General features: G+C 40.4%; 1 protein-coding gene across 11 annotated transcripts in view; it reads left to right on the top strand.

The window, feature by feature from the left end:
• Window positions 1-27,567, top strand: part of SLC25A13 (solute carrier family 25 member 13) — a 262,700-nt gene that overhangs the window by 93,782 nt on the left and 141,351 nt on the right. For 9 of the 11 annotated variants that reach the window (XR_008617418.1, XR_003679894.2, XR_008617416.1 and 6 more), the window contains exons 4-5: window positions 1,894-2,009; window positions 23,888-24,027. Coding sequence is in view for 5 of the 11 variants with exons in the window: in XM_024127441.3 (XP_023983209.1) it covers window positions 1,894-2,009; window positions 23,888-24,027 (256 nt within the window). In the remaining 6 variants the exon portion in view is untranslated. Of the gene's footprint in view, window positions 1-1,893; window positions 2,010-23,887; window positions 24,028-26,319; window positions 26,492-27,567 lie in introns of those variants that run through there. The other 2 variants (XM_024127447.3, XM_055084997.1) reach the window with 2 other exon arrangements.

The following is a 27,567-nucleotide window of genomic DNA, read 5'->3' as shown; positions in this document are numbered from 1 at the left end:
GGGTCAGTAACACCTTTGTCCTTCTCTAAATACAGCACACGCCTCTGTACTTAGTTCTTTCCTCAGTGTGGATCGTCCTCCCCCTACCCTTCTCTCTTCTCTCCATCCTCCCATACCGATTGGAATTCTGTCTCAGTCAAATGGGAACCAGGACACTTGGTTTTCAGGCCAAAATGCCAGAAGCCAATTGTTTCACTGTGCACAAGCCATAACTTCTAATAGTTTTCTCAAAAGTAAAATGAGGAGGTGGAAGGAGATGATCTCTAAGATCTTTTCAGCTTTAAAACTTGTTCTTTAAATGCCACAGATTCGTGGAGCATTCCTTAATTTCCTTAAATTTATTCCTTAATTTATTATTTATTTATTTATTCCTTAAGGCAGAATAAATCACTTCTCCTCTGTGCCCCTTGATGCTTTATTTCTTCTGTTACTTTTGATACTCAGCTCGTGTTCTGGCGGGGTTATATGCACATGACTACCTCTCCTTCCCCCAGCAGGCTGTCAGCTCCTTCAGGCCAGCCGGGAACCTTCCACTCATATGTGTTTCCCTTGCCATCCCCACCTGCCCCTGGTCCTGTACACACACACAAGATTCTCAGTGAGACAGACTGTAGTTGAGGAGAAAATGTTCTGGGCAAGTGTTCTTCTGTAATACGTGCCGTTCCTGAATGTTCCCCTGCGTTCGGAAAGATGTGTTTTTGGATAGTGAATGACATAGACAGTGTAATGAACACACCAGAGTTTTCCTTCTTTGTGGCATTATTATAATCAGGCGACATTCTGGGAAATAGCTAAGTTAACGATGTAGCGCTTTGTATAAAAATGTGTTCTCTCTGTAAGATTTTAGAAGTAATTAAGTGTTCTGTGAAGCATGGGAAAGCACTTCTGTTTTCTTTCTCCTTCTGTATCCTCGAGACTTGGACTATCCCAATGTATCATTGAAATATTTGTACATTTAAAATACAAAATAGTGACAAAGGACTTAGTTCTAAGACAGCCTTTGTGGATTTATTTACTCCTTGGAAGTCAAAGCATCTGTGGCCTGTTCTTGCACCTCCTAATGGATAGATGTGATCATATCATGACCTTGCTGAGAAACTTGCATCTCTGAATGTCTGATCTCATTTCACAGTGTTCTCTTATGTACTTTTCTGTCCAGATAAAATTAGTTCCTCACATTTTCCTTGCACACTCCCTAGCTTTCTTGCACCTGCCTTTCTGCAGGCATTTCCCCTGCCTAAGGTGACCCCCTTTCTATGCCCATTACTGCATACCTGAATTTCACTAATTTTTTGAGACCCAGCTCACGTTCCATCTCTGCCACAAAGCTTTCTTTGGTTTCCTACCAAAATTCTGTTATCATCATCTTCATTCCTGTCTTATGATTTGTCTTTCCTGTATAGTATTCTAGGCTAGTGTTATCTGCCTTACCAGACTAAAAGTGCCTTGGGGTCTTATTTCATGGCTAGTTTATCTGTATTCTATCCCCTGCCCCAATATCATCCTTTAGTTCAATCCTCATGTGGTCAGTGGATATCAGTAATGAATGAATCTTTGTGAACCATTTTTACATGGTGTAGGAAGGTATTAATGAATGACTGAGCTGGTCTATTTTGTTGTTAACAGCCATATATTAATCTAAAGTGTCTAAGCTTTATTTTTAGAATTAATGTGTCACCATATCCTCAAATCTGTTGTGTCTCTTAGATTCTGTGTGTTGTTATTTCAGTCCGCTCTATGTAAAAGGAAATGCTAAGTGTTTATACATGTTTTTAGGTTTGAATTTTATTTTTTGACAGTGACGTTTTATTTTTTCCCTTAGTGTGTATTTGTGTATGCTTTTATTTTCCACAAGCTACTGACTTTATGCTTTGTGCTTGTTTTGTGTTGCAGATTAATATCCTTTCAAGAATTTGTGGCATTTGAATCTGTCCTGTGTGCCCCAGATGCTTTGTTCGTGGTGGCCTTCCAGCTGTTTGACAAAGCTGGCAAAGGAGAAGTTACTTTTGGTAAGGGACGGGAGTGTGTGCGCACCTAAGGAAGTGCAGACCTGTGTGAGCGGTTTGGGCTTTTTTCCCAAGAATGAAATGTATGGAAATGGTTTTAAGAAGTTAGCCTGTCCCTTTTAACAAAGATATCTCAGTGTTTTGAGGCTCCAGTTCTTGAAACAAATGTCTCCCTGCGTGAAAAATTAAGTTTCTGGCTTAGTAGTTTTCATGCTCTGTTTTAGTTGTAAGGCGAGGGAGGATGGAGCATGACTGAGTCACAGGGTCGTAGAAGGTGAGAGGCAGACAGGATTTGACCGTCCACTTCATTCCCTTCACAGTCAGTAGTGCTTTCCACGGTTAGAAGGAAGACGTTAATAAAGTGCCTAAGAACAGAAGGGATTCATGTTCCCAGTACCTTGTGTCCTTACCTCGTCCTCATGGAGTAGCTTGAGTCCAGAGGCAGCGCGTGAGATGGTAATTTGGAGCGGTACGTGGAGAACCCTGTTCTTCTCAACACCTTCCCCTCTGGCTGGGCTGGCAGTGTCTGCTGTGCTGCCTCCGCCTTTATTTGGGGACGCAGCACCATCTCCATGGGGCTCAGCTGCCAAGCTGCAGAAAACCCTGAAGTCTCTTAAGCATTAGGAGAAAGGGAAAACCAGGACGTGGTGGTGGGGCAGTGGTACATTCTTTTTTAAAAATAAACTGGTGGGGCGCAGTGGTTGAGAGCCCGCCTGCCGATGCAGGGGACGCGGGTTCGTGCCCCGGTCCGGGAAGATCCCACATGCCGCCGAGCGGCTGGGCCCGTGAGCCATGCCCGCTGAGCCTGCGCGTCCGGAGCCTGTGCTCCACAACGGGAGAGGCCACAGTGGTGAGAGGCCCGCGTACCGCAAAAAAAAAAAAAAGTAAAATAAATAAACTGGTTACTGAAGATACATTGGGCAGAAGACACCACATTTCTCCGGTCTGTGCCGTGTCCAGCGTATGTTGTCTGTGCGTGTGAACCTGGTGTAGAAAGCATTGCCGTGGAGAATTTTGGAGCCCTTTTGGGGCACACAGATTGTGCATTCAGGGGAAATGGGTAATGCACCCATTTTAAATGCCTTTGTTCCTTGTCTCTAATTTATTCAGACTTCCTGGTCTTGTCTTGTAGTCGTGAGGAATGTACAGGTGGGGGAAATACAGATGGTGTGATAGAGCACCATCTGTCCTGGATGGTTCTGGAATTGGAGAGACTTAGCTCCTCCCAGCTCTGCCACTTTTGCCTCTGAGTCAAGTTAATTATCCTTTCAGGTCTTTATTTTCCTTATCAGAAATGAAGATAATAACAACAAAGTATAGGTAAGGCAGCCTTCCCCTCCCCCACCCATTCCTCCACGTTCATTTGACATGACAGTTATTTAAGGCTAGATCAGCCAGGGCAGAGGCAAAAACACATATATTTTCCTGGTTTTGTTTCATGTATTCTAGAAGCTCAGATGCTTTCCCTTAATACTTCATGAGGATTATTTAATATTTAAAAATCCCTAGAATAATTTTAGTTTTTTCCTCTCCCGTCACCCAGTTCCTCTAGCCACAACTTTTCAGTGGAACACCAATAAAAATGTTCCCATTAAAATCTCCAAATAATAAATGAGCAGCTAGCTCATGGTGGTGTTGATTTACCCAGTGGAGGTCAGTTTGATGAGAACGTTATGATGACGTTTCCTCGGGGTGCACAAGGGGAACCTGCAAGTTTGCGTGAGTTCAGCACAGGTGTGCTCGCTCTCTCGTCTTCCTCCTTTCCACAGCACATCTGGAGGGAGGGCTGGAAGAGAGCTGGCTTGGAGATGGGGGGCTGAGGAACGGACTTCCAGCGTTTTCCCGACTCCGATCAGTCTTCCGTCCATGGGCATGAAGTGGCGGGGCTGATGTTGCCACCAGCACACCACTGGCCCGGCGGAGGAAAGAAACAAGAGGCTTTGCCAGTGCTGGGAGGGCTGTGTGTGTGTTCGTGTGGTTAGGAGAAAAGAACAGGTAAAGCAGCAGAATGTGGGAGATGGGAGTCATCTGTGAATTGTAGAAAGAACGTGGCATGACAACTGTTTCTGCTTCTCACTAGCTGTTTGTTGATGGACAAGTCATTTTCGATTTCTGAGCCTTATTTTCCTTATCTACAAAATCAGGGTAATAACCTACCTTCCAGGACTATTGCACATAAACGGGCCATGTGGAATACAAAGGCCTTTATAAAAATAATATTACTAAAAGAAATAATGTGAGAGAACAAAGGAGGATTTTCTTTTTTTCTTCTTCTTCTTCTGTTTTTTGTTCTTTGAGAAGCCCTTTATTTTAACTTGCAGTTTAACCACTGGTCAGGTAGCAGGGAATTTTGCTTACTGTCTGTGCTGTGTTGAACAATGCCCCATCTCTGAAGACATGCGAGAGTGCGTAAGAAATCGGGGCTTCCAGGGGGCTACGATTCTGCTTCTGTCCTCAGTTGCATATGACTGTGGTGGAAGAGTGCATAGCCCGTCTCTCGATACCCTGCCTTCTGCAGGTAATTTGTTCCAGAATCTGCCTGTCTCACAAAACACAAACTGGGTATGTCCTGTATCTGTTTATGAGGAGCCAGTGGCGTCCTTACCCTGTGTGTGTAACAAAATGTAGCCTGGGCTTTTCTGAGCTGTTAATCCCCGTTTAGGATTAAACTGAAAGAGCTATGCGTAGTACAAAGAAGATACTCAAATGACCATCAAATTGCAAAATAATAGCTGACTTAACATTTTTCATGAGGTCGGGTAGAGTCATTCAGTGGAGGTGAGTGCTGTGTACAACAGGCTTTTGCCAAGCAAACACAATCATACGGGAGGTGTGGCAGCCTTAGGAGTGTTTTGTCAGCAGGTACCTTTAGAAGAAGCTAACAAATAAGTACATTTTTCAGGAAACTTGTAATGGGGTTGAAGAAATTTTTTAAAAAATGGAGTTGGGCAGAAAAGTGGACTTACCTAGTCAATCCTGATCTCATAGCTCACAGTATTATAAGGGAATCCAGATCTGTGCCTTGGCTGTCTGTCCATATGAAGCTGTTTGAGAGACACACAGTGGCACTGTTTGCTCTGATTACTTCCTCAGCTCCCTGTAAATCCTTCACTCAAGAGTGACCCTTTTGTGTATCAGAAGGTTGCCCTCCTGAGTGTGCATCTTTGGGAGGAGTAGGCATGGAGTGGCGAGAGAGGAAGGGCTCCTTTTTTAACCTCCCAGGTTGGTGTGGTCAGCTGTGGTCACGGGGTGAGCACTGCGCTTGCACTAAACAGTGGGTCATCTGGGGCCTTCCCATGGGTTGCAGGGAAGGCTGGCAAGTGGCCTCAGATCCCCCATGTCTCCCGGCTTTGCATTTCATCCAGAGGAGAGCAGTTACACTCTTTATCTGTTTACATATTAGGTTTCCACATAAGAGCTCATCTGAAGCAGGGCTTCTAGGACTAAGCCCAGTAAGCAGCAGTATTTGTCAACAAGCCGGCAGTGTTAATGCTCCCACTAATGCTGATTCTGATACACACTAAACAAAAATCAGATGGAGCGTTTCAGTGTCACATTTCAGTGAAGCCTTGCCCTGTGTTCTCTGAGGCCTTGTTTATGTTTACCGTATTTTCATGTCCAGATCACTCCCTGTGTTTGCTACAATGAAAAGATCTTGATGAGGCCAATTTTATTCCTTTGATATCTAGTTCATTATGTTCTCCTGTTTCCTTTGAGGGAAAACATATCTCCACTATTCTTGTTCTCACCATGTTTTCTTATTTTGATACCCAATATTTTTAAGTGCATTTTATGATGCCAGCAGGTGTATAACATGATATTAGTATAAGTAGAAAATTCTACTTAACAATTTGCAATTCTGTGTGATTGGAGAAAAAAGTATTTTGTTCTAAATCTTTTCATTTGCATTTTTAGCCTATTTTATATGATAGTGATTTTTTACTCTTAATTTTTTCAAGTGTACTTTATTGAAGTAGAGCATACATGCAGAAGGATGCATGCATCCTAAGTGTACATTTTGATGACTTTGCACAGTGTACGTACTTGTTTCACCACCATCCAGATCAGAAAGAGAATGGTACCAACACTCAGTAGGTCTCTTCCCAGTTACTGTTCCAATGGTAGCAAGGGATATTTAGCACCATCAGTTGATGCTTGCTTTGAAACTTAATAAAAATGGAGTGATACAGGATTTATTCTTTCATTCTCACTTCTTCTGCTCAAATTTTATTTGTGAGATTCATCCATGTTTTTGCTATGTGTATTTTTGTTTTGTTCTTTTTCTTTGCTGTGTAGTATTCCATTGTATAACTTTACCCTAATACGTTTACTCATTCTACAATTGATAGACACTTGCACATTTCCAGTTTTGATTGCTACAAATATGCTTTGAACACTCTTTTATGTATTTGGGGGTGTGCATATGTGTAGGCATTTCTAGGAGTAGAATTGCTGGATCGTAGAGAGCTTCCCTGGTGGCGCAGTGCTTAAGAACGCACCTGCCAATGCAGGGGACATGGGTTCGAGCCCTGGTCCAGGAACATCCCACATGCTGTGGAGCAACTAAGCCCGTGTGCCACGACTACTGAGGCTGCGCTCTAGAGCCCGCAAGCCACAACTGCTGAGCCAGTGTGCTGCAACTACTGAAGCCTGAATGCCTAGAGCCCGTGCTCCACAACAACAAGAGAAGCCACTGCAATGAGAAGCCCATGCACCTCAACGAAGAGTAGCCCCCACGCGCAGCAACGAAGACCCAACACAGCCAAAAATAAATAAAATAAATTAAGGAAAAAAAAAAGAATTGCTGGGTCTTAGAAAATGTATATATTTAGCTTTCAGTAGAACTTACCAAACAGTTTTCCAAAGTGGTTGTACCAGTTTACATTCATACCATCAGTGTATGAGAGTTCTAGTTATTCTACTTCTTTGCAAACACTTGCTGTTATCAGTTACTTTCATTTTAGTGACATCTCACGCTGTGGCTTTAATTTGCATGTTTCTCATTACTTATGGGTTGTACAACTTTTAAAAAACTGTTTATTGGCCACTTGAGTATCCTTTTTACTATGTGTCTGTTTTCTAGATACAAGGGCTTTGTGGGTTGTATATTTCCAGATGTTTTTACTCTGTGACTTGCACTTTTACTCCACTTCATGGAGTCCTGAGGAACATAAGTTCTTAATTTTAATGTAGTAGAAATTACCAGCATTTTCTTTTATCGGTAGTGCTTTTTTAAAAATAAATAAATGTATTTATTTATTTTTTTATTCTTGGCTGTGTTGGGTCTTCGTTGCTGCGTGCGGGCTTTCTCTAGTTGCGGCAAGCGGGGGCTACTTTTCTTTGAGGTGCGCGGGCTTCTTGTTGAGTTGGCTTCTCTTGTTGTGGAGCATGGGCTCTAGATCAGGGACAGCAAACTTCTCTATAAAGCGCCAAATAGTAAATATTTTGGGCTTTGTGGGCCATAGGATCTCTGTCACAACTACTTAACTCTGCTGTTCCTATGGATGCATGTGGCTGTGTTCCAATAAAACTTAATTTGCAAAGACAGCTGGTGGCCAGTGGAACATAGTTTGCTGACCCTTCCACGAGAGTATTAACAGGAGCGTACACAAGTTGATGATAAGACTAGAGATTAAGACACTTAGTAGAATGGGTAGGTTGTGGTGATATTTGGGTATTTACAATGAGCTATGAAACAAAGAAGGTTCTCTTCTTTGTGTCTAATATGGTTTGGTTAGCTTCATTGAGAAAGTGACTTTTGAACACAAATTTGAAAGAAGTAAGGCAATTGATCATATAGAATAAGAAAGAAGGAGGGGAAGAGACTGTCCCAGGTGAAAGGAATGGCCTTTGCCCAGGTTGGAAGGCTGGAGTGTTCTTGGCACATTTGAGGAACAGCAAGGAGGACTCATGTGAATTGAGTGAGGCAGGGGGTCCTGGTAGGAGAGGAACTCAGAGAAGTAATGGATCTGATCAAGGAAGGCCCTGTAGGCCAAGGTTAGGACTTGACTTTGATGGTAAGTGAACTGGGAAACCATTGCAGGGTTTTTTTTGTTTTGTTTTGTTTTTTAGCAGGAGAGTGTCATGATCTGGTTTATATTTTAGCAGCATCATTCTGGCTGTTGGTTGAGAATAAACTATAGAAGGGCAAGAGCAGGAAGAGAGAGAACAGTTAGGAAGCTATTGCAATAATTCAAATGAGGCATCATGGTGGCTTGGGCGGGAGTGAGGTTAGGGATATATTGAAGAGAGAATCAGTAGGGTTCTCTGATAGGTTGGATGTGGCCTGTGAAAGAGAGAAGAGGCAAGAAAGATTCTCAACTCTTTGGCCAGATCATCTGGAAGGGTAGAGTTATCAACTGATAACTTGGAGGACTGCAGGCTTGGGGATGGTGGGGGAAAGAACAGGAGCTCACTTTTGGATGTGTTAATTTGATGCCTTTGGATATTTAAGTGAAGATGTCAAATAGGCACTTAGATATCTGAGTGTGGAATTTGGGAGATAGAAATTTGGTAGTCATCAGCAAATAGATAGTGTTTGAAGCCATTTAACTGGATGAGTGAGTTAGAAGAATAAGTAAAGATAGGGGTGTCTATTGAATGCTTACTATGTTGTAGGACTGGAGATACAGCAGTGGCAAGACTAAAAAATCCTGATCAGATGTTTTAGGGAGAGAGACAGTAAACAAATAGAACATGACATCATACTATATATTCTCTATCTACAAGGTAAAGCAGGCTAGGTAGAGAGGAGGGATAGAAGCTATCCAAGCAGACCTGGAGGAGTCTGTGCACCAAGGTGACGTGATACGGGCTGTGTATTGCAGGAAGAGATGGAGCTACAGGGTCTGGAGGTGATGGTCACTTGAGAGGTGCTTCGACAGTCTAGGCAGGGGTAATGCAGGCCTGGACTGGACCCCACCAGGGCCGTTCCAGAGGATGAATCCTATATGACTTGGCTCCTGACTGACTGTGGTAAAAAGGAGATCAAAGGAAAGAAGAGGGACCCAGTAGTAGCTACTGAGTTTGTTCTGTTCCAATGACATGTGGTTTTACATAATCTCTTGAGAGAAGGGATATAGCTGTCATTTTAATCTTGAAGTTTATTGATCACTTACTATGAACTCGCCCTGAGCTAAGTGCTTTATATGTAATTGATTATTTAACCCTCAGAACCTAGGAGGTCTGTACTATTATAATTCTCATTTTTCTGATGAGGAAATGGCCTTGGGGAGGTTAAGTAGCTTGTCTGTGGTCCTGGAGTTGCCTGTGGTGGAGCCAAGGTAGCAGCCAGAGGACGGCCAAGCGTTACTCACTGTGCCACACTGCCTCCCTCTGGTGATGGCTGTGCTCTGTGAGGACGGCCTGCCTTTGTAATCTAGATCGGTGCCAATTCATCCTTTGTGGTTTCAGTCTTTATCAGACGTTAGAGGGATTTAATAATTTTTCATGAAGAAGTAAAGAACAATACACGAATGAATTAAGATTTTGTTTATATGACTGTACTGGAAAGGAATTATAAGGAAGAATGTACCTGGATTAGAGCTGTAGAAAGTTGCCTCGGTTACAGAGACGTCCAAGGAATTTGTTGAAATGCACTTGCTTTGGGCTTTACCCAGGAGCCTTTATCTTTTGATGTGAGCAGAATTTTGAGTGGAGGGGGAAATTACAGAGTGATGGGAGGGGAAGGAGAGTTGGCCTTTGTGCAGATTGAGGATAGTAGAGGAGACCCTTGATTGAAATGTGGGTGCTGGGAGCCAGGGCCCCATGTGATGGTGCACCCACCACAGCCCTCTAAGCAGGAGTTTTAATTTGATAGGAGAGGAAATTGGGAGTCCTGCAGGGTTGGTGAGAGGACAGGGACAGGATCCAAATGATGCTTCGAAAAGGTGGGTTTTGTTGCATTGGTTGGAGTGGGGCAAAGCCGGAGGCAGACGTGTCTGTGATCCTTGTGTAGGCTTCCCATACTGCTGTGAAACAGGCAAGTGGATGATCACTCCCATTTTGTGAGTGGAAGAACTGAAAGTCAGGGTTTGAAAGGACTTACCTGTCCTCTGAGCAAGTTGGTACAGGGTGGTTTTCCAACACTTTCATTTTCCCAAGCTTCTTATTTGTTGATGCTGGGAAAGCAAAGCATTATTGTTAGGAATTTTAAGAAAGTGTGTATGTCTGTGTGTGCGTGTGTGTGTGTGTGTGTGTGTGTGTGTATTTAGTGAAACTGTTAATCTGATATATTTAGTGCACCCACCAGTGATTGGTTTTTTCATGATGCTAATTTAACATTATTCCTATTTATGAATATTTCTTCAGTAGTTGTATCTGCAGTAGGCGCCAGTAATAGCCTAACTCAATAGTAGTGGAGGACCTGAATCTTAACCTTTACCTAGTGTAAGTCACAATTGACCTTCTGAAAATTCAGAGTATGTTGCATACCAGAATACTTCTTCAAGTTGAAATGTAAAATTTTTATTTGCTTAATGCCATCACATGTTTTTCTTTTCCTTTGACTTATCTTTTTCATTACTCTTGAACAAAATTTCATGAAATGTTTTATATGCAGTTGTAAAGCTTCCATTCTCAGTATGTGAACATAAGCACCCAGTTTCATTATCGTGGTGGTGGTGGTGGTGGTGGTGGTGGTGTGTGTGTGTGTGTGTGTGTGTGTGTGTGTGTGTGTGTGTGTCCGCCTGCAATTTTTTCAATGAACTTTAGCAAGAGGGATTCTCAACTCTGGTTCTAGATAACTGTTAGGAAGTCCATGAATGGCCACAGTTGTTAGTTGTGCTTTGTCTAAGTGAGCATTTGCCTTTAGCAAGTCTGAAAGGAGTCCTGCCAAAAGATAGGAACTGCTTTTTAAAGAGGGACAGCTGAATGAGTAGACATATATCTTATTTAAGACTTTTCCAGCATTGCTGTTTAAAAACTTCAGTTGTAAAATAGTCTTTGCCCTGAGCTACACTGGGCGACTTGGCTGCCTTGCTGCTTCAGCTCTCTCAGTTGGCCTGGAATCCAAAAGAAACTAGCACAGTATTGATTTTGTATTATAAGCTGCTGTGGCCTCTTGTCCTTTAATCTTAACTATTGAGTGATATTGTGAGTTTGGGTACTTTAAAGTGGTGTCTCCTGTTAACGTTGTGTGAGAGAGGATTCTCCTGTTAGACAGTCGTAAGGCCCCAAAGTTTTAGTCTATGAAGGCTCTGAGAAGTCCTGCAGAAAAAGTAAATTATCTTTGTCAAACTATTTGAACAGAACCTACCTTTCTTTTGTATGTGAGACGTAAACAGAATCCACAGAACTAGTGAAGCGATTTCTAATGTCCTTCTCTAGTTAATTCTTTGACGTGTATGTTGGTGTTTGGAGGGGCCCTTCCTGGGTTCACAGTTGGATTTTGTGCAGGAACACCTGCTGTGATGAAAGTGAATTGGAATGCTCTGGGAAAACGGACAGGCTAGATGACACAAGGAACTATGTGGAAACAACCCGCTTCAGTCATTCTGATTCAAGTTGCAGAAAATGATGAGAGCTAAAAGTACGCAGATAAGTTTTGAAGGTAGACACTCAAATTTAATAATAAATGTACAAAACTAGAGGAATGCAGGTATTGGAGTAGAAGAGGACAAAACTTTAGCCATAATTTTTTAAAGCTCACTGCAAAGAAGGTCATTTATTAATACCTTTGTAAAGACACTTGGAAAATGAAATATTCAAAACGATAACTGAGGGGAAAATGGTTCTGAGAGTCAGAGGACCAATTATTTGAGCAAAGTTCTTTGTTAATATTCATTCTGATTTTGATGTTTCACAAAAACAACAAGTTATTTTGGCGAGAGGACGTTATTGCCCAATAGTAGATTTTATTTCATATTTTGGGGGGACCCACATATATTTTCTTAAGACACATTCCAATAGAGAATGAGAATATTGAATAAGAGCAGTGTGAGTTTTGAGAGGAAATAACCTCAACATTGATGAGGACTCTGGCGTGCCCAGGGACCAAGTGTCTTGTATGAGATCCTAGAGACTGTGCAGAAGCTGTTCCAGTTCATTGGGTCAAAAATCCACTACTTACGAAAAGCTAAATACGGATTTGCACGATTGACCATAATGGCTTCAATTTTGAAAGATAGTGGTATCAGAGAGCACTTCCAGTTGGTGGGATAATTTGAGAATCATCTATGCTCAAATGGCTAAAATATTGTACTTTTTGCTACTTCATCACCCCATTTTAAAAATAGGGAGCGGGGGAAAAAAGGCCTGTTGAGAAGGTGGAGGAATGTCAATTGGAGAGAAAATCACAATAACCATGTGAAGCCTCTCCTTAGTGAATTACCGCCTGAAGGTTAAGCATTCTTTAGAAGACTGTTGGTATGGAGAGGGGCATGGAGAGGCCGAATCAGGGGATGTCTGTCCCTGGTGTGTGTGTGTGTGTGTGTGTGTGTGTGTGTGTGTGTGTGTAAAATGAAGGGAGAAGAGAACTTGTGAATAGGAAAGAAGGTGTGGAGAACAGAAAGCTAACGGTAAATCCTAAAACTTGGAGCACTGGGAAAATTTGACTATTTTAAACTGTACTGCTCACTTAAAAATAGTAAAATTATACCATTATTCTTTCACTATAAGAGGAGATAAAAATATAGTTTTTCTAAATTGGAAAATTTGCTGTAATCTTGCTGCTAATGACTGATTTCTTCCAACAGTTGCAAGGCTGTTTTTGCTCTGATAGGTTGATAAAGGAAACAAAATCAAGAATGTATTTGGAAGTTCTCAGAGAAAATTACAGTTTAGGTATATGTTGGGGGTGGATAGTTAGACATTTTAATTGAAATAAAACAGTTTTATACTAATAAGGGATCACTGTGGGTGTACATTTCTGGTACATTTGCTCTTGAGCATTTAAGTAGGGTTAAATGTATGTTAATACTTTTGCAAGAAAATTATTTTTGATAACATCCGTCTAAGGAAACTAGCTTAGGAAATTGGTGTTTTAAACAATAGAGATATTATACTTGCATTTAGGGAATGAATTAGGATTCTTTGTACTGCTTTAAAAATTTCAAAGAGTTGGAGTCTTTTAGTGTGTTCCTCTCTAGTGGTAAGGAAAGTTAACAATAATTAACACAACAGATGATTAAAGCAAGCTTACACATCTGGACAGTGACCATAGTCTGCTGTATACCTCCAAACACCATTTTAACTGACCTACTTTTGATTTTATGAAAGACTGCTAATGATTTATTGTGTCCAACTGAAAATAACTTTTTTCTGGCAGGTAGATTGAAAACATCTCAGTTGGCCTCTCTTGCTGTTTGATTTAGATAGGGCATGTGATAGAAGATTAATATCGAATGCTAAATAGCTGCCAGCCTTTAACGTTTTTCATTGTTAACCAGCATTCACTATGATGACTTACATAGTGAATTAATCTTGAGGATTTATAGATCCATTAGGCTTTAGAATAGGAAGGATTATTATCAATAAGGCAGAGCACGAGTTCTCATTGTAATAGCATGGGGGGGGTGTTCGTGCCAACTGCAGGCTCCCTGGCTCCATCACACATCTGCTGAATCAGAGTATTTGGGCGTGGTGCTTGGGAATGTGTTTTGAACAAGCTCTCCAAGGGAACGCGTTTCACACTGCAGCTGAACAACGGCTGGTGTCATTTATGGCTTTATTTCGTGGATGTGGAAACAGGCACAGAGAGGGGACGGTGACTGGTGTCGTAGGAACCACAACTTTGTCTTCCAGCACTGCTAGTTGGGTGATATTCTGTTCTAGAATGCCACGTGACCTCATATCAGGGTACTCCCATCCCTCTCTACGTACAGAACTGGAAGAGGTTTAAGTTAGCCCTAATTTCTACATGTACCAACTCCATATATGACTTCGAAATAATATTCAGCTCAGCTTGACTGTGTGTGTGTACGCAAGCGCTATGTCTGCGTGTGTGCTCATTTTTTGAAAGATACTTATCACCACTGTACCCGCATGTCCAGAATGATAGTAATAATAATACAAAGTTTACAGGGGCTTATAGAGATCTCAATTTAATGAGAAGAGCTGAGTGTGTGAAGTACTTATTCTGTACTTACTCTGTTTTAATGGCACCCATTTTCCCCCTAGAACTTCCTTGAGCAAGTCTGAATTGTAGCCAGAATACTTCTTTCCTCTTCAGACCCTTAACTGTGATTAATAGAAAAAGGCACTTGTCAAAAGGGTTTGAAATGGCAAACCTTGATATTGGCCCATGTGGCCGTAGAGATGGGTCTGTATCCACTTACTCCATTATGCTATTTAACTTCCGAATTCAACAATTTGTCTTGTGCTCCCTGCTTAAAAGACGATGGCCATATAAGCTGTTGTTAACCATATCAGCAGGGTGAAATATTATTTCCCTTCGAACGAAACCACAACTTTCTTTGAGGATTTAGCACACATTAGAAAAAGCACCCCAGTGAAGCTGCTGAGAAATAAAGGGCACTGTTCAGCAACTCTCCCTTTGCCTCTGAGAGGGATGGATTACTTTCGGGTTTAACTGAAACATCCTTTTTGTGTTTATTGTATTAATGAAATTTTTAGGATCCGTGAGAGAGAGATTGTGGTTCAGTGTTTGAAATAATGTAGCTTGATGAACCTTTATTTTAATGGGAAACTTGTTTTCCTTGATTTGCAGCTTCAAAGAGTGAATCTTTTGGAAATTAAAGTGCATTAATTTAGTTATTCTGTATGGAAACAAAAACATAGAAAGTAAAAATTTGCATAAGTGAAGACCTCGATGATTTCAGATTATAGTGTGGTGGAGGTTAAGGAATAAGAGGCCATAGAATTTGTAAAAACAAATTCAGTCTAACCACTTAATAGCATGTGCAAGTAATTTGCCAATTAAATATTTCTAGTATCTGAAAGATCTTCAAAGTAAAGAGTGGTGGTTCTTAATCTTTCTTAATTTCATACTTTCAGAAACATAATGGAAAATTACTTAGTTTTTTTATCACTTTTCATTCAAAATTTTAATATATGAGCTAAAAGAGGATGATTTTAAGTATTTGAGGAAAATTATTGCTTTTTGAGATATGTATAAACTGTGATATTTCCAATCACACTGTGCCTGATTTTTTTTTTTTTTGTATCTTTTGTAAATATTTGGTGCCCAGATAACAATCTTCATTATAATTAAGACTTTAGATTTTAGAATTTTACCATTTTAATGGTCACCTACTATGTTTAGAACATTGTACTGGGCACACTTGGCTACAACCCTCGAGTTATTTTACTCCCATTTTACACATTGAGAGAATGGAGTCAGAGTAAGTAATTTGCCTAATATCACTCATTAGTAGGAAGCAGATTTGAGGGTTCCAGGTTTTTTTTGTGTGTGTGTGTGGTATGCGGGCCTCCCTCTGTTGTGGCCTCTCCCGTTGCGGAGCACAGGCTCCGGACGCGCAGGCTCATCGGCCACGGCTCACAGGCCCAGCCGCTCTGTGGCATGTGGGATCCTCCCAGACCGGGGCGCGAACCTGGTTCCCCTGCATCGGCAGGCGGACGCGCAACCACTGCGCCACCAGGAAAGCCCAGGTTTTTTTTTTTTAAACACAGCTTTATTTAGATATAATGCACCCGTTTAAAGTGTATGATGCAGTGTTTTTTCGTCTGCTCACATATTTGTGTAACCATCATCAGTTTTAGAATATTTTCATCACCCCAACAAGAAACCCCGTACCTTAGCAATCCTCACTCCCCACTCCCACTTTCCTCTAGCCCCTCCAGTCCTAAGCAACCACAAATCTACTTCCTGTCTCTCTGGATTTGCCTGTTCTGGACATTTCATATACATGGAATCATACAACATGTGGTCTTTCATGACTAGCTTCTTAGTATAATGTTTTCAAGGTTCATCCATGTTGTAGCATGTAATAGTACTGTATTCCTTTTATTGAGGATGTCACATTGTTATAGATATACCACATATTGTTTATCCATCCTTCAGTTAATGGATATTCCGGTTGTTTCCACTTTTCGGCTATTGTGAATAATGCTGCTATGTACATTTGTGTACAAGTTTTTATGTGAACATATGTTTTCATTTCTCTTGGATATATACCTAGGAGTGGAATTGCTGGGTCACATGGTAACTATGTTTAACTTTTTGAAGAACTACCAAACTCTTCCAAAGTGACTGCACCATTTTTACATTCCCACAAGCAGTGTATGAGGGTTTCAGATTTCTTCACATCCTCACCAACACTTGCTACTTGTGGGGGTAAAGTGGTATCTCATTGTGATATCTCGTTTGATTTACATTTCCTTAAAGGCTAATGATTGGAACATCTTGTCATGTGCTTATTGGCCATTTTGACTTTGGAAAAATGTCTGTTCAAATCCTTTGCCCATTTTAAAAATTAGATGAATTGTCTTTTTATTATTGAGTTGCAAAAGTTCTTTATATATTCTAGAGTTCTTTATCAAATATGTGATTCGCAAAACTTTTCTCCCATTCTGTAGTCTGTCTTTTCACTTTGTCGATGGTATCCTTTGGAGTACAAAAGTTTTCAATTTTAAAGATGTCCAATTTATATATTACTGTCCTTGGTTGCTTGTGTTTTTGATACTATATCTAGAAACTATTTTCCAATCCAGAGTCGTAAAGATTTATGCCTACGTTTTCCTTTAAAAGCTTCACAGTTTTAGCTCTTATATTTAGATCTTTGCTCCATTTTTGAGTTAGTTTTTTTTTTTTGTTTTTTGCGCAGGCTCAGCGGCCATGGCTCACGGGCCCAGCCGCTCCGCGGCATGTGGGATCTTCCCAGACCTGGGCACGAACCCGTGTCCCCTGCATCGGCAGGCGGACTCTCAACCACTGCGCCACCAGGGAAGCCCTTGAGTTAGTTTTTGTATATGGTGTGAGGTAGGGTCCCACCTTACTTCTTTTGCATGGTTGTCCCAGCACCATTTGTTGAAAAGACTGATCTTTCCCTATTGAATTGTCACCCTTGTTGAAAATTAACTGACCATAAATGTAAAGGTTTATTTCTTGATTCTCAGTTCTATTCCATTTGTCTCGTATGTCTGTCTTTATGCCAGTACCACACAGTCTTGATTACTGTAGCTTTGAGGTAAATTTGAAATACAACTTTGTTCTTCTTTCTCGAGATTGCTTTGGTTATTCTGGGTCCCTAGAATTTCCATATGAATTTTAACGTCTGCTTGTCAATTTCTGCAAAGACACCAGCTGGAATTTTGATAGGGATTACACTGAATCTGTGTATCACTTTGGGGAGTATTACTGTCTTAACAGTATTAAGACCTCCCATCTATGAACATGGAATGTCTTTGCATTTATTTAGATCTTCTTTAATTTCTTTCAACAGTGTTTTTTAGTTTTTAGAGTACAGGTTTTGCACGTTTTTGTTAAATTTTTTCCTAAGTATTTTATTCTTTTTGAGGCTATTGTAAATTGAATTGCTTTCTTAATTTCATTTTTGGGTTGCTTATTTCCAGTGTGTAGAGATACAGTTGTTTTTTTTTTTTTTTTTTTTTTTTTTTTGTGGTACGCGGGCCTCTCACTGTTGTGGCCTCTCCCGTTGCGGAGCACAGGCTTCTGGAAGCGCAGGCTCAGCGGCATGTGGGATCTTCCCGGACCAGGGCACGAACCCGTGTCTCCTGCATCGGCAGGCGGACTCTCAACCACTGCGCCACCAGGGCAGCCCGATACAGTTGATTTTTGTATATTGATCTTGTATCCTTTAACAGTGCTGGACTTAGTAGTTCTAATGGTTTTTAAGTGGATTCCTTAGGACCTTGAATACACAAGATATGTCATCTATGACCCAGCTTTTAAAAATCACAACTCTTTTCACTACAACCATACTGTGTAGCCTGGGAAACTTATTGAGGGGAATCAGTTGACTTTTTGAGGTTATATTTAGGTAAGAAACGATTACCACTTTGTAATTATCTTTTTATAATCTTAAAAAAAAAGTGCAGCAGACTCTCAGGCTAGAAACATTTGTGGAGAAAGCAAAGTCCCCAAAAATAAACCCAAAGGCTCTTTGAGCTTATTTGGTGAAGTCTTGCTCTAAATACTATCACCATTATTTGGTGATATTATGGGAACTATAGACCTTCCAAACATAGTTTGTTTGGCACATATTGAAATAACAATGATTATACTTTGAGATAAGCACTCTAATTTGTTTTTACTTTCAGAAGGAGTGGCTGAGCTAAGAAAACTATGATTTTAAATATCCAAAATATATATATCTAGTGCTTCATTTATATTTCATTGCTAATTCAGTTTTGCTTCTTTGCCTATATGACCTCAACCTGAGGGTAAGATTTTAAGACCTTGTGCTTTAGACTAGGAGAGACCTTCTAATTTTTTTTAAGTTAGTAATAAATCTGCCAAGTGATGCTTATTTGAAAGCCATCAGCAGGTGTGTTGTGAATTATAGTCATATTTATTTATTTCTTTATTTCACGGAACCAAGGGACGTAAAACATTATGCTTATTTGAAAGCCATCAGCAGGTGTGTTGTGAATTATAGTCATATTTATTTATTTATTTATTTCACGGAACCAAGGGACCAAAAAGCGTAAAACATTTTTCTCTTTCCAGGACTGCAAGTTAGGAAGTTAGGTTTGAAAAGCTCAGGGAATGGCAAAGATTTAGTGATAGGATGACCCTAAGATGGACTCCTAGAGTCTTTTATGGTAAAGCTCATGGAATTTTCCATGCAAGTGAGAGTACAGAGCAGTTTTGAAAATCACTTTGGTTTTTAGTTTCTGATTTTCCAGCTATATGATGGAAGGAGTACTCTTACCTCTCATTGTCTCACCAAGGCATGGAGAAATCTTAAAACAATCAAATGTTAAGTGAGAAAACTATTTGAGCCTCCTAAAAGGAGAAGAGAATATTAACCTGAGATGATATTACAGTGTCTTCCAAAGTGAGGGCGGAAATTCCAGAACCCATTGTGACTATTGGGCTTAGAGATGTTTGTTTTCATGAACGTACAGGAAAATGTGGAGGCCAAGCATTTCAGAAAATCAGTGCCCCAGAATGACTTCTTGGAGCAGGATGAAATATTCAAAGACTTATGAATCTATAAAATATTTTCAGAGAAAAAATGTGAGTTTTCCAGAGTGACAAAATTTAATATTTTAATTTCTTAAAAGAGTTGATTAGCCTTGAAAATGACTATAGAAATATTGGTAGTTTTCCTCTTTATCAATAATAATAATGCTCATATCATTTGGTTTGCCCCATTAGAATGACTTGGTAATCTTATGATATTTAAGTACACAAGCCTCTGTTAGGTAAGTTAGGAGAGTGAAAAATAAATTTTGTAGAGATTGTATCAAGTGGTAAAAAGCTCCAGGTCTTTTTTTTCTGCAGAATTCCATGACCAACTGTTCTTCCCGTAGCAACCTTTTCTTCACCACAAATGTAGCATCAAGTCCTTAGGGTTTGAAAATAATATTTGCTGCTGGCAGGTGATGCGAACATCTGTAAGTGCCTAGACCAGGACCTGTCCTGTCTCAGTGGCTTTGGTCCAATATGTTTTGATTGGACCCTTAATTCACTTCAAAAGAAATGAACCCTTCTTCAGGCTGTTGCTCTTTACTGAAAAACTCCCTCACAGATTCATCTGAATAAATCCTCCACAGCCTTTAGGACCCAGATCAAGTTTTACCTTCTCCAGAAAGCTTTTTTTTCTCCCACTGTTGTAATTGCATCCTTCCTTAAACTTCTGTTTCCTTGCCAAGAGGAACTGTTGCTGTTTAGCACTTAATCCAGTATACTGTTTGGATGTGTTGTTTAGTTATTTCTTGTGGGTGAGACTTGGATTCACCACCGTGTCTTCTCCTGCCCTTCTGCTTCCCGCAGGACCTAATACAGTGCTCCCAGCTGTGCTGGCTAACTAAGGACTGGCATTCTTACAGTGGCCAGTGTGTTAGAACAGCTGAGAACTGAAAATGGACTGCATTCTCAGGGTCGTGTAGTTTGTAAACTGTCCAACTCCAGGGAGCACTGGTCACATAGGCCATGAAGTGAATGTCAGTCACTGGATTGTACAACTTGCATGGCCCTTTGGGGCTACAAGTGGCCTGTGTGTACACTTACTGCATTACATTAGCTCTTCTGGAGAATCTTTCCTACCTCCTTCCTTTCATATTTTTTTGTCTGTTTCAATGGGGAGTTTAAAAACCCTTTTATAACTCTTTAGGACAACGTTTTTTCAAAATGAGGTTCTGGACCCTTGAATTAGAAAAACCCAGGAGGCTAATTAAAATGCAGGTTCTTTAGTTCTCTTGAATCAGCCTAGGCCTGGGGCTGGAGACTTTAATAAGGAAGACTGACAATTCTTTGCACTTCACTGAAATCTTAGGGAATGATGGTTGAAATGGCTTTTCGGTAGGGTGGAAACTGTAGTGCCTCAAAGGGTTAATACCACTGTCCTTAACCTATTGCACTATTGTAAACCTTTTCTTCCTCTTTTAAGTTCAGCCACAACTTAGTGAATAGTTGCTCTATGCCCACCATTGTGCAGGCACAAGGGGAGAAGCAGATGTGAAAAATATGGCCTTTGTTCTCAGGGTGCTAATAATCTATGTAGAAAGAAAAGATGTATAATTAATGTGTATACTCACGCAGACCTGTCTGCATACCTATACAATACTATATAGAGATATCTTTTTAAAAACACATCAGTAGTGCAGGTCTGTAGGATTGACAGTTTGTAGAGTTGAAACATGTTTTAGAGATCACATATAGCTCTATACTTCAGGGGGACTAGATTTCAATACTTCAGGCAGGCATTTGCATAAGAGAGACAAGCTCTCAAGAATAGTGGAGAAAGCTCTAGACTTAAGGTTCAAAGTTCACAGTTTTGAATTCAAGTCAGAGCTCTAGTAAGCAGTGAATGATAGTTAATTATAGGAAAAGTAAGATTGTTGGTTAGAGTCAGTCACATTTTAAATTCATTTACTAAGTTTTGAGTAACCTAAATTTATTATATATATTTATAGTTTTATACCATATAAATATTAAAATGGTAATAAATGCCTTAGCTTTGTATGCCAATATTGGGTTAATACCTTCTGTTACTTTTCTTTGTATTAATACATGTAATTTGCATATATTTAGCCTAAAACACATTTTTACTACATTTAATTGATTTGAATATCCAGCTGACACATCCTTTTTATAACATGCCTGCTTTTGTAAATGTCTCTCGTCTTGCTTACGGTGGTAGCAGGAGATATGGAGGGTCTTTCTGGGTAACGTCCTCATCACTGCTGTGGGAGTTCCTGTTTCTCATTGTAATAGTTTGCTGGGGTTGCCATAACAAAGTGCCACAGACTGGGTGGCTTAAACGACAGAAATGAATTTTCTTACAGTTCTGGAGGCAGGAAGTCCAAGATCAAGGTGTTGGCAGGATTGGTGTCTTTTGAGGCCTCTCTCCTTGGCTTGTAAATGACAGTCTTCTCCTTGTGTCTTCACATGGTCTTCCTCTGTGCATGTCCGTGTCCTAATCTACTTTTCTTATAAGCATGGCAGTCATATGACATTAGGCCACCCCCGCCCCCAACGACCTCATTTTAACTTATCTCTTTGAAGAACTTGTCTCCAAAATATAGTCATATTTAAGGTCCTAGGGACTATGGATTCAACATACAAACGCAACACAGCACGTAGATCTCATGTCCTGTCACCTCTGAAGTCTTCTATTACAACATAACCAAACTTTCATCATGAACTTCTGTCTTTCCAGCTCTATCACTAACTTCGTCAAGATTTCCAGTGTTGCGCTTTTTGTTCCCCAGAGTCATCATTTCTTTATGACTTTTACTTAACCTTCCATCCACCCATGTCTCCAATATTGGGTTAATACCTTCTGTTACTTTCTATAGGACGTTGAAGAAGGGGTCAAGAAAAGGAAGGACCTCGTTTTTGACAGCTATCCCATGATTATTGCATTGAAAAGTTATTTTCCCAGAATACTTGGCAGAGAGGAATCTTTATTTCACCAGCTTGGCAGAAAAATGGCCACAAAGTCATTTTTGTTTGTATATTTCTCTAAAATTTTATTATAGTATATAAACATTTTTTCATAGAGTAAAAAATTGTGTTTTTTTTTTTTCTTTTGGTCACATCTTTGTCATTTGAACATCGTTTCTCATTAGATCATTTATTGGTCTTGATTAGAAGATTGATTAGAAGATTGTGGGCCTTCCTTGAATCTATCGTGGGCCTGCTTCATACAGAGGCATAGAAATTTAGAATGGGAAAGGAGCTACAGATTATCCAGGTTACATATAGCCACTAGAATAATACCTGGCACATGGTAAGTGCCTAAGAAATTTTAGCTACTATTAGTAGTAGAATTTAAACACAAGTAATTTGACTTTCAGTTCGGTAATTCCTTCTCAGAGGTTTTAGAGCCAAAAAGAAACTTGCAGAGTCTCCTCCTGCTTTAGTTCATTTCATTCATCACCCCCCACTCAGATCCTCAATTCTTGATTCACTTCATTTTTCTTATGTCCTTTCTCTCTTTTTTTTCTCTTTTTTCCTAAAAGTGGAGAAGACAGAATAAATTCAAAGAAATTGAGGGTTACACTTAAAAACTTCTTATTTTATTGTCCTTATCAGGGCCAGCCTGAGGTTTTCTGCCATCTTTTATAAAATTTATGCCTGGCATAATTCTGATTTTTTACTGCCTTCTCCGTGCAGATACACACCCAATCTTACACTGACGGCAGCACTACTGTTTCTTCATGGCAAGACTTTAAAAGTTTCTGGAAACTTTAAAAGCATGGAATAAAAACTTGTGAGTGTAAGGGTGGATGGAAGTAGGAAATTTGGGGGAAACAGTGGAAACACGTGCCAAGGTTTTTGGCACCCTTTAGAGAATTAAAGAATTTACTTCTTTTTTTAAATAGTTGCAAAGGGAAAAAAAACAAGGTAGCAGGCACAGTTTGCTCATAAAAGTGAGCAGGTTTGGTAGATATATTTAAAGATGTGAAGACCGGGACAAATTCATTAATATAATTTGTGTCCCTTTACCCTCCAAACATACACTCATGTTGGGAGGCGGGGAGACTAGTAAATAAAAACGTGAGGCTTTAGAAAAGTAAGGTTTTTCATATTGTTGTTTTTCGTTCTCTGTCAGTCCTCTTACAGTTTTGTGGTAGAGGCTAAAAAGAGGGGAAGAACCAATACTACAGTACATTTGGCAGCCCATCTTAAAATGGGATTATTTGGACCATTTGAGAACTTCTGTCAAGCCAGAGTGTGCAGGATAAAGTTAAAGGATTGGGCTGTTGGCCCTTCTTCCCGTTACCTTTAAGTGTGGCCTGATGAACAGTGGAACTTTTTAAAGCTTAAATAGAGTCTTAGTGCTGTTGAATATATGCTTCAAGATTTATATCTAACTGATTTCTAAACCCTCAAAAACATTTTAATAGCTTGTTAAAGAGGACTATATTTAAGACTTGTATAGTGTTCTATGTGTTTCTGTATGTATATGTGTGTTTCCTGCCACTGAAGATTGAATCATATCCCCTGTGCCTAGAAAATAATATTTGTTGAAACAAAACGGATGATGATATGAGATTTAGCTTATTACTTTGGTTTGCGACTGCCTTTTAGGGCTTTTTGTGTGTGCGTGACTTCTTGATTTTTTCCTTTTATTTTATTGGATGGCATTATTAACTTTGACTTCATGGGACTCCCAGTTCTATTTCTGCCATGATTTTATAATCTGTGTTTTTAAAGTTGAGTTACTTTTTATACAAAGAAAGTAGCAATATCCATTTAATAGCAGGTTTTACAAGGAAGAACCCAATTTGCTTTGTTTTAATCAACCTTTCTTTTCTCATTTCAGAGGACGTTAAGCAAGTTTTTGGACAGACCACAATTCATCAACATATTCCATTTAACTGGGATTCAGAATTTGTGCAACTACACTTTGGAAAAGAAAGAAAAAGACACCTGACATATGCGGAATTCACTCAGTTTTTACTGGTGGGTCTATAGCCCTTATAAAAAGTTCAAAAGAGTGAATAAGTAAAACTAGGATCGTGATGCGCATTTGCTAACCCTGGCCAAACCATCCTATTTGGAAGTATTTCTTTATTAGTATGTAGAAACTATAGGATTAAATAGACTCTTACAGGCTCTGCAGAACCCCTTCCTGCTTAAATGGAATACACGTTGAGGACCCAGGAAATCAAATGATTTGCTGAAAGGGCACATAAATCAGGAGGGACAAAAATCAGAACCTGAACTCTTGGTCTTTGACTGGTTCCACCACTACTTACCAATATTTTGTTTTCCCTTGGGAAATGGACAGGTGTCATCCTCAGCATCTAACCATAGAATCATTTCACCTGAGGCCGTTTTATAGCCAAGACACTGGATCTAGACCCTGACTGCATATTGGAATCACCTCGGGAGTTTTAAAGACTATTGTTGTTTGGGTCCCCCACCTCTAGAGATTAGATTTTGTGGGTGTGTGTGATGGAGGGCAGGGAGGGACTGCTTGGGCCTTGGGGTATTTACAGCTTTTCAGGCACTTCTATCGTGTTGCCAAGTTTGAGAATCACTGTTCAGAGCACTAGCTGTCCGTATCCGGGGATCAGCTCTGTGGGAGTTGTCTACATTTCTGGGACGCCCCTGACCCAGTCCCTCCTGACTTCCTCTCTTCACTCCCTGCTTCGTGATAATTTCACTAGGCCACTGATGATACTAACAGAAGGCTAGTAACAAAATATGATCACAGTTTAGTTTTCCTCCTGAAGCATAATTTTAAGACTGTGTTGATTCAGATATTGTTTAGTCACTAGAGATCAATATCTAGATAATGTATAGGTCTATGTGATAAACCACTCTTTCAAATTTTGACGCATTTGTTTTGTTTCTCTAACAATTTTATTTTATTAAATATAATATTTAAAAGACTTGTTTAAGGGAATTAGTTTGCTGTGTTTAAGTCGTGGGTCTTGAGGAAAAATTTGCCAAGGAAACCATCTTTTTCTTCTTTTTTTAAAAAATTGAAATGTAGTTGATATACAATATTATGTTAGTTTTAGGTGTACTATATAGTGGTTTGACATTTGCATACATTCTGACATGTTCACCATGATAAGTCTGGTAACCATCTGTCCCCATACAAAGTTATTACCATATTGACCATATTCCTAATGTTGTGTATGACATCCTCGTGGCTCCTTTATTACTGTAGGTTTATAGCTCTTCATCTCCTTTGCCTATTTTGGCCCCGCTCTCCCCATCTGCCTACCCTAAACACCTTCTCTTCTTTGTTATTAGTAACGTCAGCAGTGGGTATCGTGGTGGCCCTGTGTCCTTCGTGTGCCTGTGACCTTGCCAGAGTCTTCTGAGGAGTGGTTGGAAGCACAGCTGTGGGGCGGAGGTGGAGGGTACACGGACACACGTGCACCGTGACGTGTGCTCGTTCACTCAGCATTTTGTGGTCTCCATTCTTAGGCACAGTGTATGTAATAGGTTGACTTTAATAGGTGCCTCGCTTTTTGACTTTCACTGGTATCGTTATGATATCTAAAATTTGTCACGCTTTGTAGTTTGCTTTTATTTTCCCAGTCTTTGAAAACTTAAAAAACGAGATGTCTTAAACACGCCTTTGTATTTATTTTAAAATGTGTTAATGTCTATGAATTCCATTTTGCAGTTCTATATAAACATAAACCTGCTTAAATAACTCAGGTGGAGAATGGAATGTGAGTTGTTAGGTTTGTGCTGTTGTTTATACAAGACATCGCGCGCAGTAGGAGGTGGTATTCATTTTGATGAGGAATAATTACAATAATGCTATTGAGACAGATGCCTCCAATTGACTTTATGGAACACAGCCTAATTAACTTGTAGTCTTAATGGGATGTTAGCAGTGGTAAGGATGATCGGGTTTCCCTTTAAGCAAATATCAATTATGCCGAATTGAGTCAGCTGTAATCCACTCAGCTGCTTCTAGGCCTTCCTCAAGATATGGACAAGCCAGAGGCAAAGATGAGATGACTCAGGGATTACTGATTAGGTTTCCAGCTGCAGCTTGTGGGGCATTCACTTGTATTGGACTCCGTTCTATACTGGTGAATACACTCATCCCTCAGTGTCCTGCATGGGACGATTTTGACTTTGTAGCCAGAACGCAAGTGCTAAACTTTCACTAGATTAAAATGGTCTTGGTAGGTAATTAGGGCTTTGCTTTTGTGTCCCACTCCAGGCCCAGAGTTAAAGGAATTAATGGATGTGTCATGATAGACTTGCTATGAATGCCGATGAAATGCCAGTTTGGGTGTCTACCACTGGGTCACTGTCCCACTGTCCCCATTCAGATGCTTCCTTTGCTTCCTTGGAAGTCTTTTCTGAATGAAGGCAGAGCCTCAGACCTCAACTTCAAATACTTTGTTCTTTGGGGCTCTTTTCTGGATGCAGGGACCTTCTTAAAGATGTAAGTAAACGTAATCTCCTATGTTTGGGGCTCTTGCTTTATCAAGCCTGTGCCCGCCTTTCTGCTGTGGGGCAGGGCTCAGAAACACAGGCACCAGCTCCCTGGCTGGCGCCAAGGTCGTGAAAGAACTGCCACCATGCATGCCACTTGCCTGTCACCTGAGGAGGAAGAGGAGCAGCCAGCCGTAGGGTCAGCTTCACAGTGCTTGTGACCTCAAGGAGCCTGTTGTCGAAAACACCGGTCAATCCCACTGAAGAGCCTAGAAGGTATCAGCCTCACACTCTTGTGTGTTAACCTGGGCTTATGTACGTGCATGCGTTTGTGCCTGGTGAGCAGTGCAATTCTCTGCAAGGTCAGTTTTTTTCCACTTCATTTAAAAAATATTTTATTTTATTTTTAATTAATTAATTATTTATTTATTTGGCTATGTTGGGTCTTTGTGGCTGCACACAGGATTTTCTCTAGTTGCAGTGAGGGGGGGCCACTTTTCGTCGCAGCGCGTGGGCTTCTCATTGCGGTGGCTTCTCTTGCTGCGGAGCACGGGCTGTAGGCACGCAGGCTTCAGTAGTTGCAGCACACGGGCTCAGTCGTTGTGGCTCGTGGACTCTAGAGCGCAGGCTTCAGCAGTTGTGGTGCACGGGCTTAGTTGCTCTGCGGCATGTGGGATCTTCCCAGACCAGGGATTGAACCCGTGTCCCCTGCATCGGCAGGCAGATTCTCAACCACTGCGCCACCAGGGAAGCCCAACAACTTTTGAAATACTTATAATGTACAAGTCTGGGCAGCGTTCCTATGTTTATTCGCCTGACAGCTCAAAAGGCACAACTGCAAACAGATATAAAATGTATACTCTATGAGGATGCTCTTTTATAACAAAACTCCTTAAGGGTTTGTAGCATAAACCCTTATGGCAGGTGTAAACCCGAAACCAACGTTCAAAGTGTGGTTAGAGCAGCCGTCCAAAGTACAAAATTAAAGGGCCAGATACTACTATAAGGTCTAGTTAACAGACCCATTTTACAGATGAAGAGTCTGAGGCCTTTTACTTTAGAGTCTCTTAGCAGTATCTCATTTGT

The sequence above is a fragment of the Physeter macrocephalus genome, chromosome 5 (assembly GCF_002837175.3).
Source record: "Physeter macrocephalus isolate SW-GA chromosome 5, ASM283717v5, whole genome shotgun sequence".
NCBI classification, from domain to species: domain Eukaryota; kingdom Metazoa; phylum Chordata; class Mammalia; order Artiodactyla; family Physeteridae; genus Physeter; species Physeter macrocephalus.
Note: the sequence above shows the minus strand (reverse complement) of the source record. Positions and strands in the feature narration are given on the sequence as shown.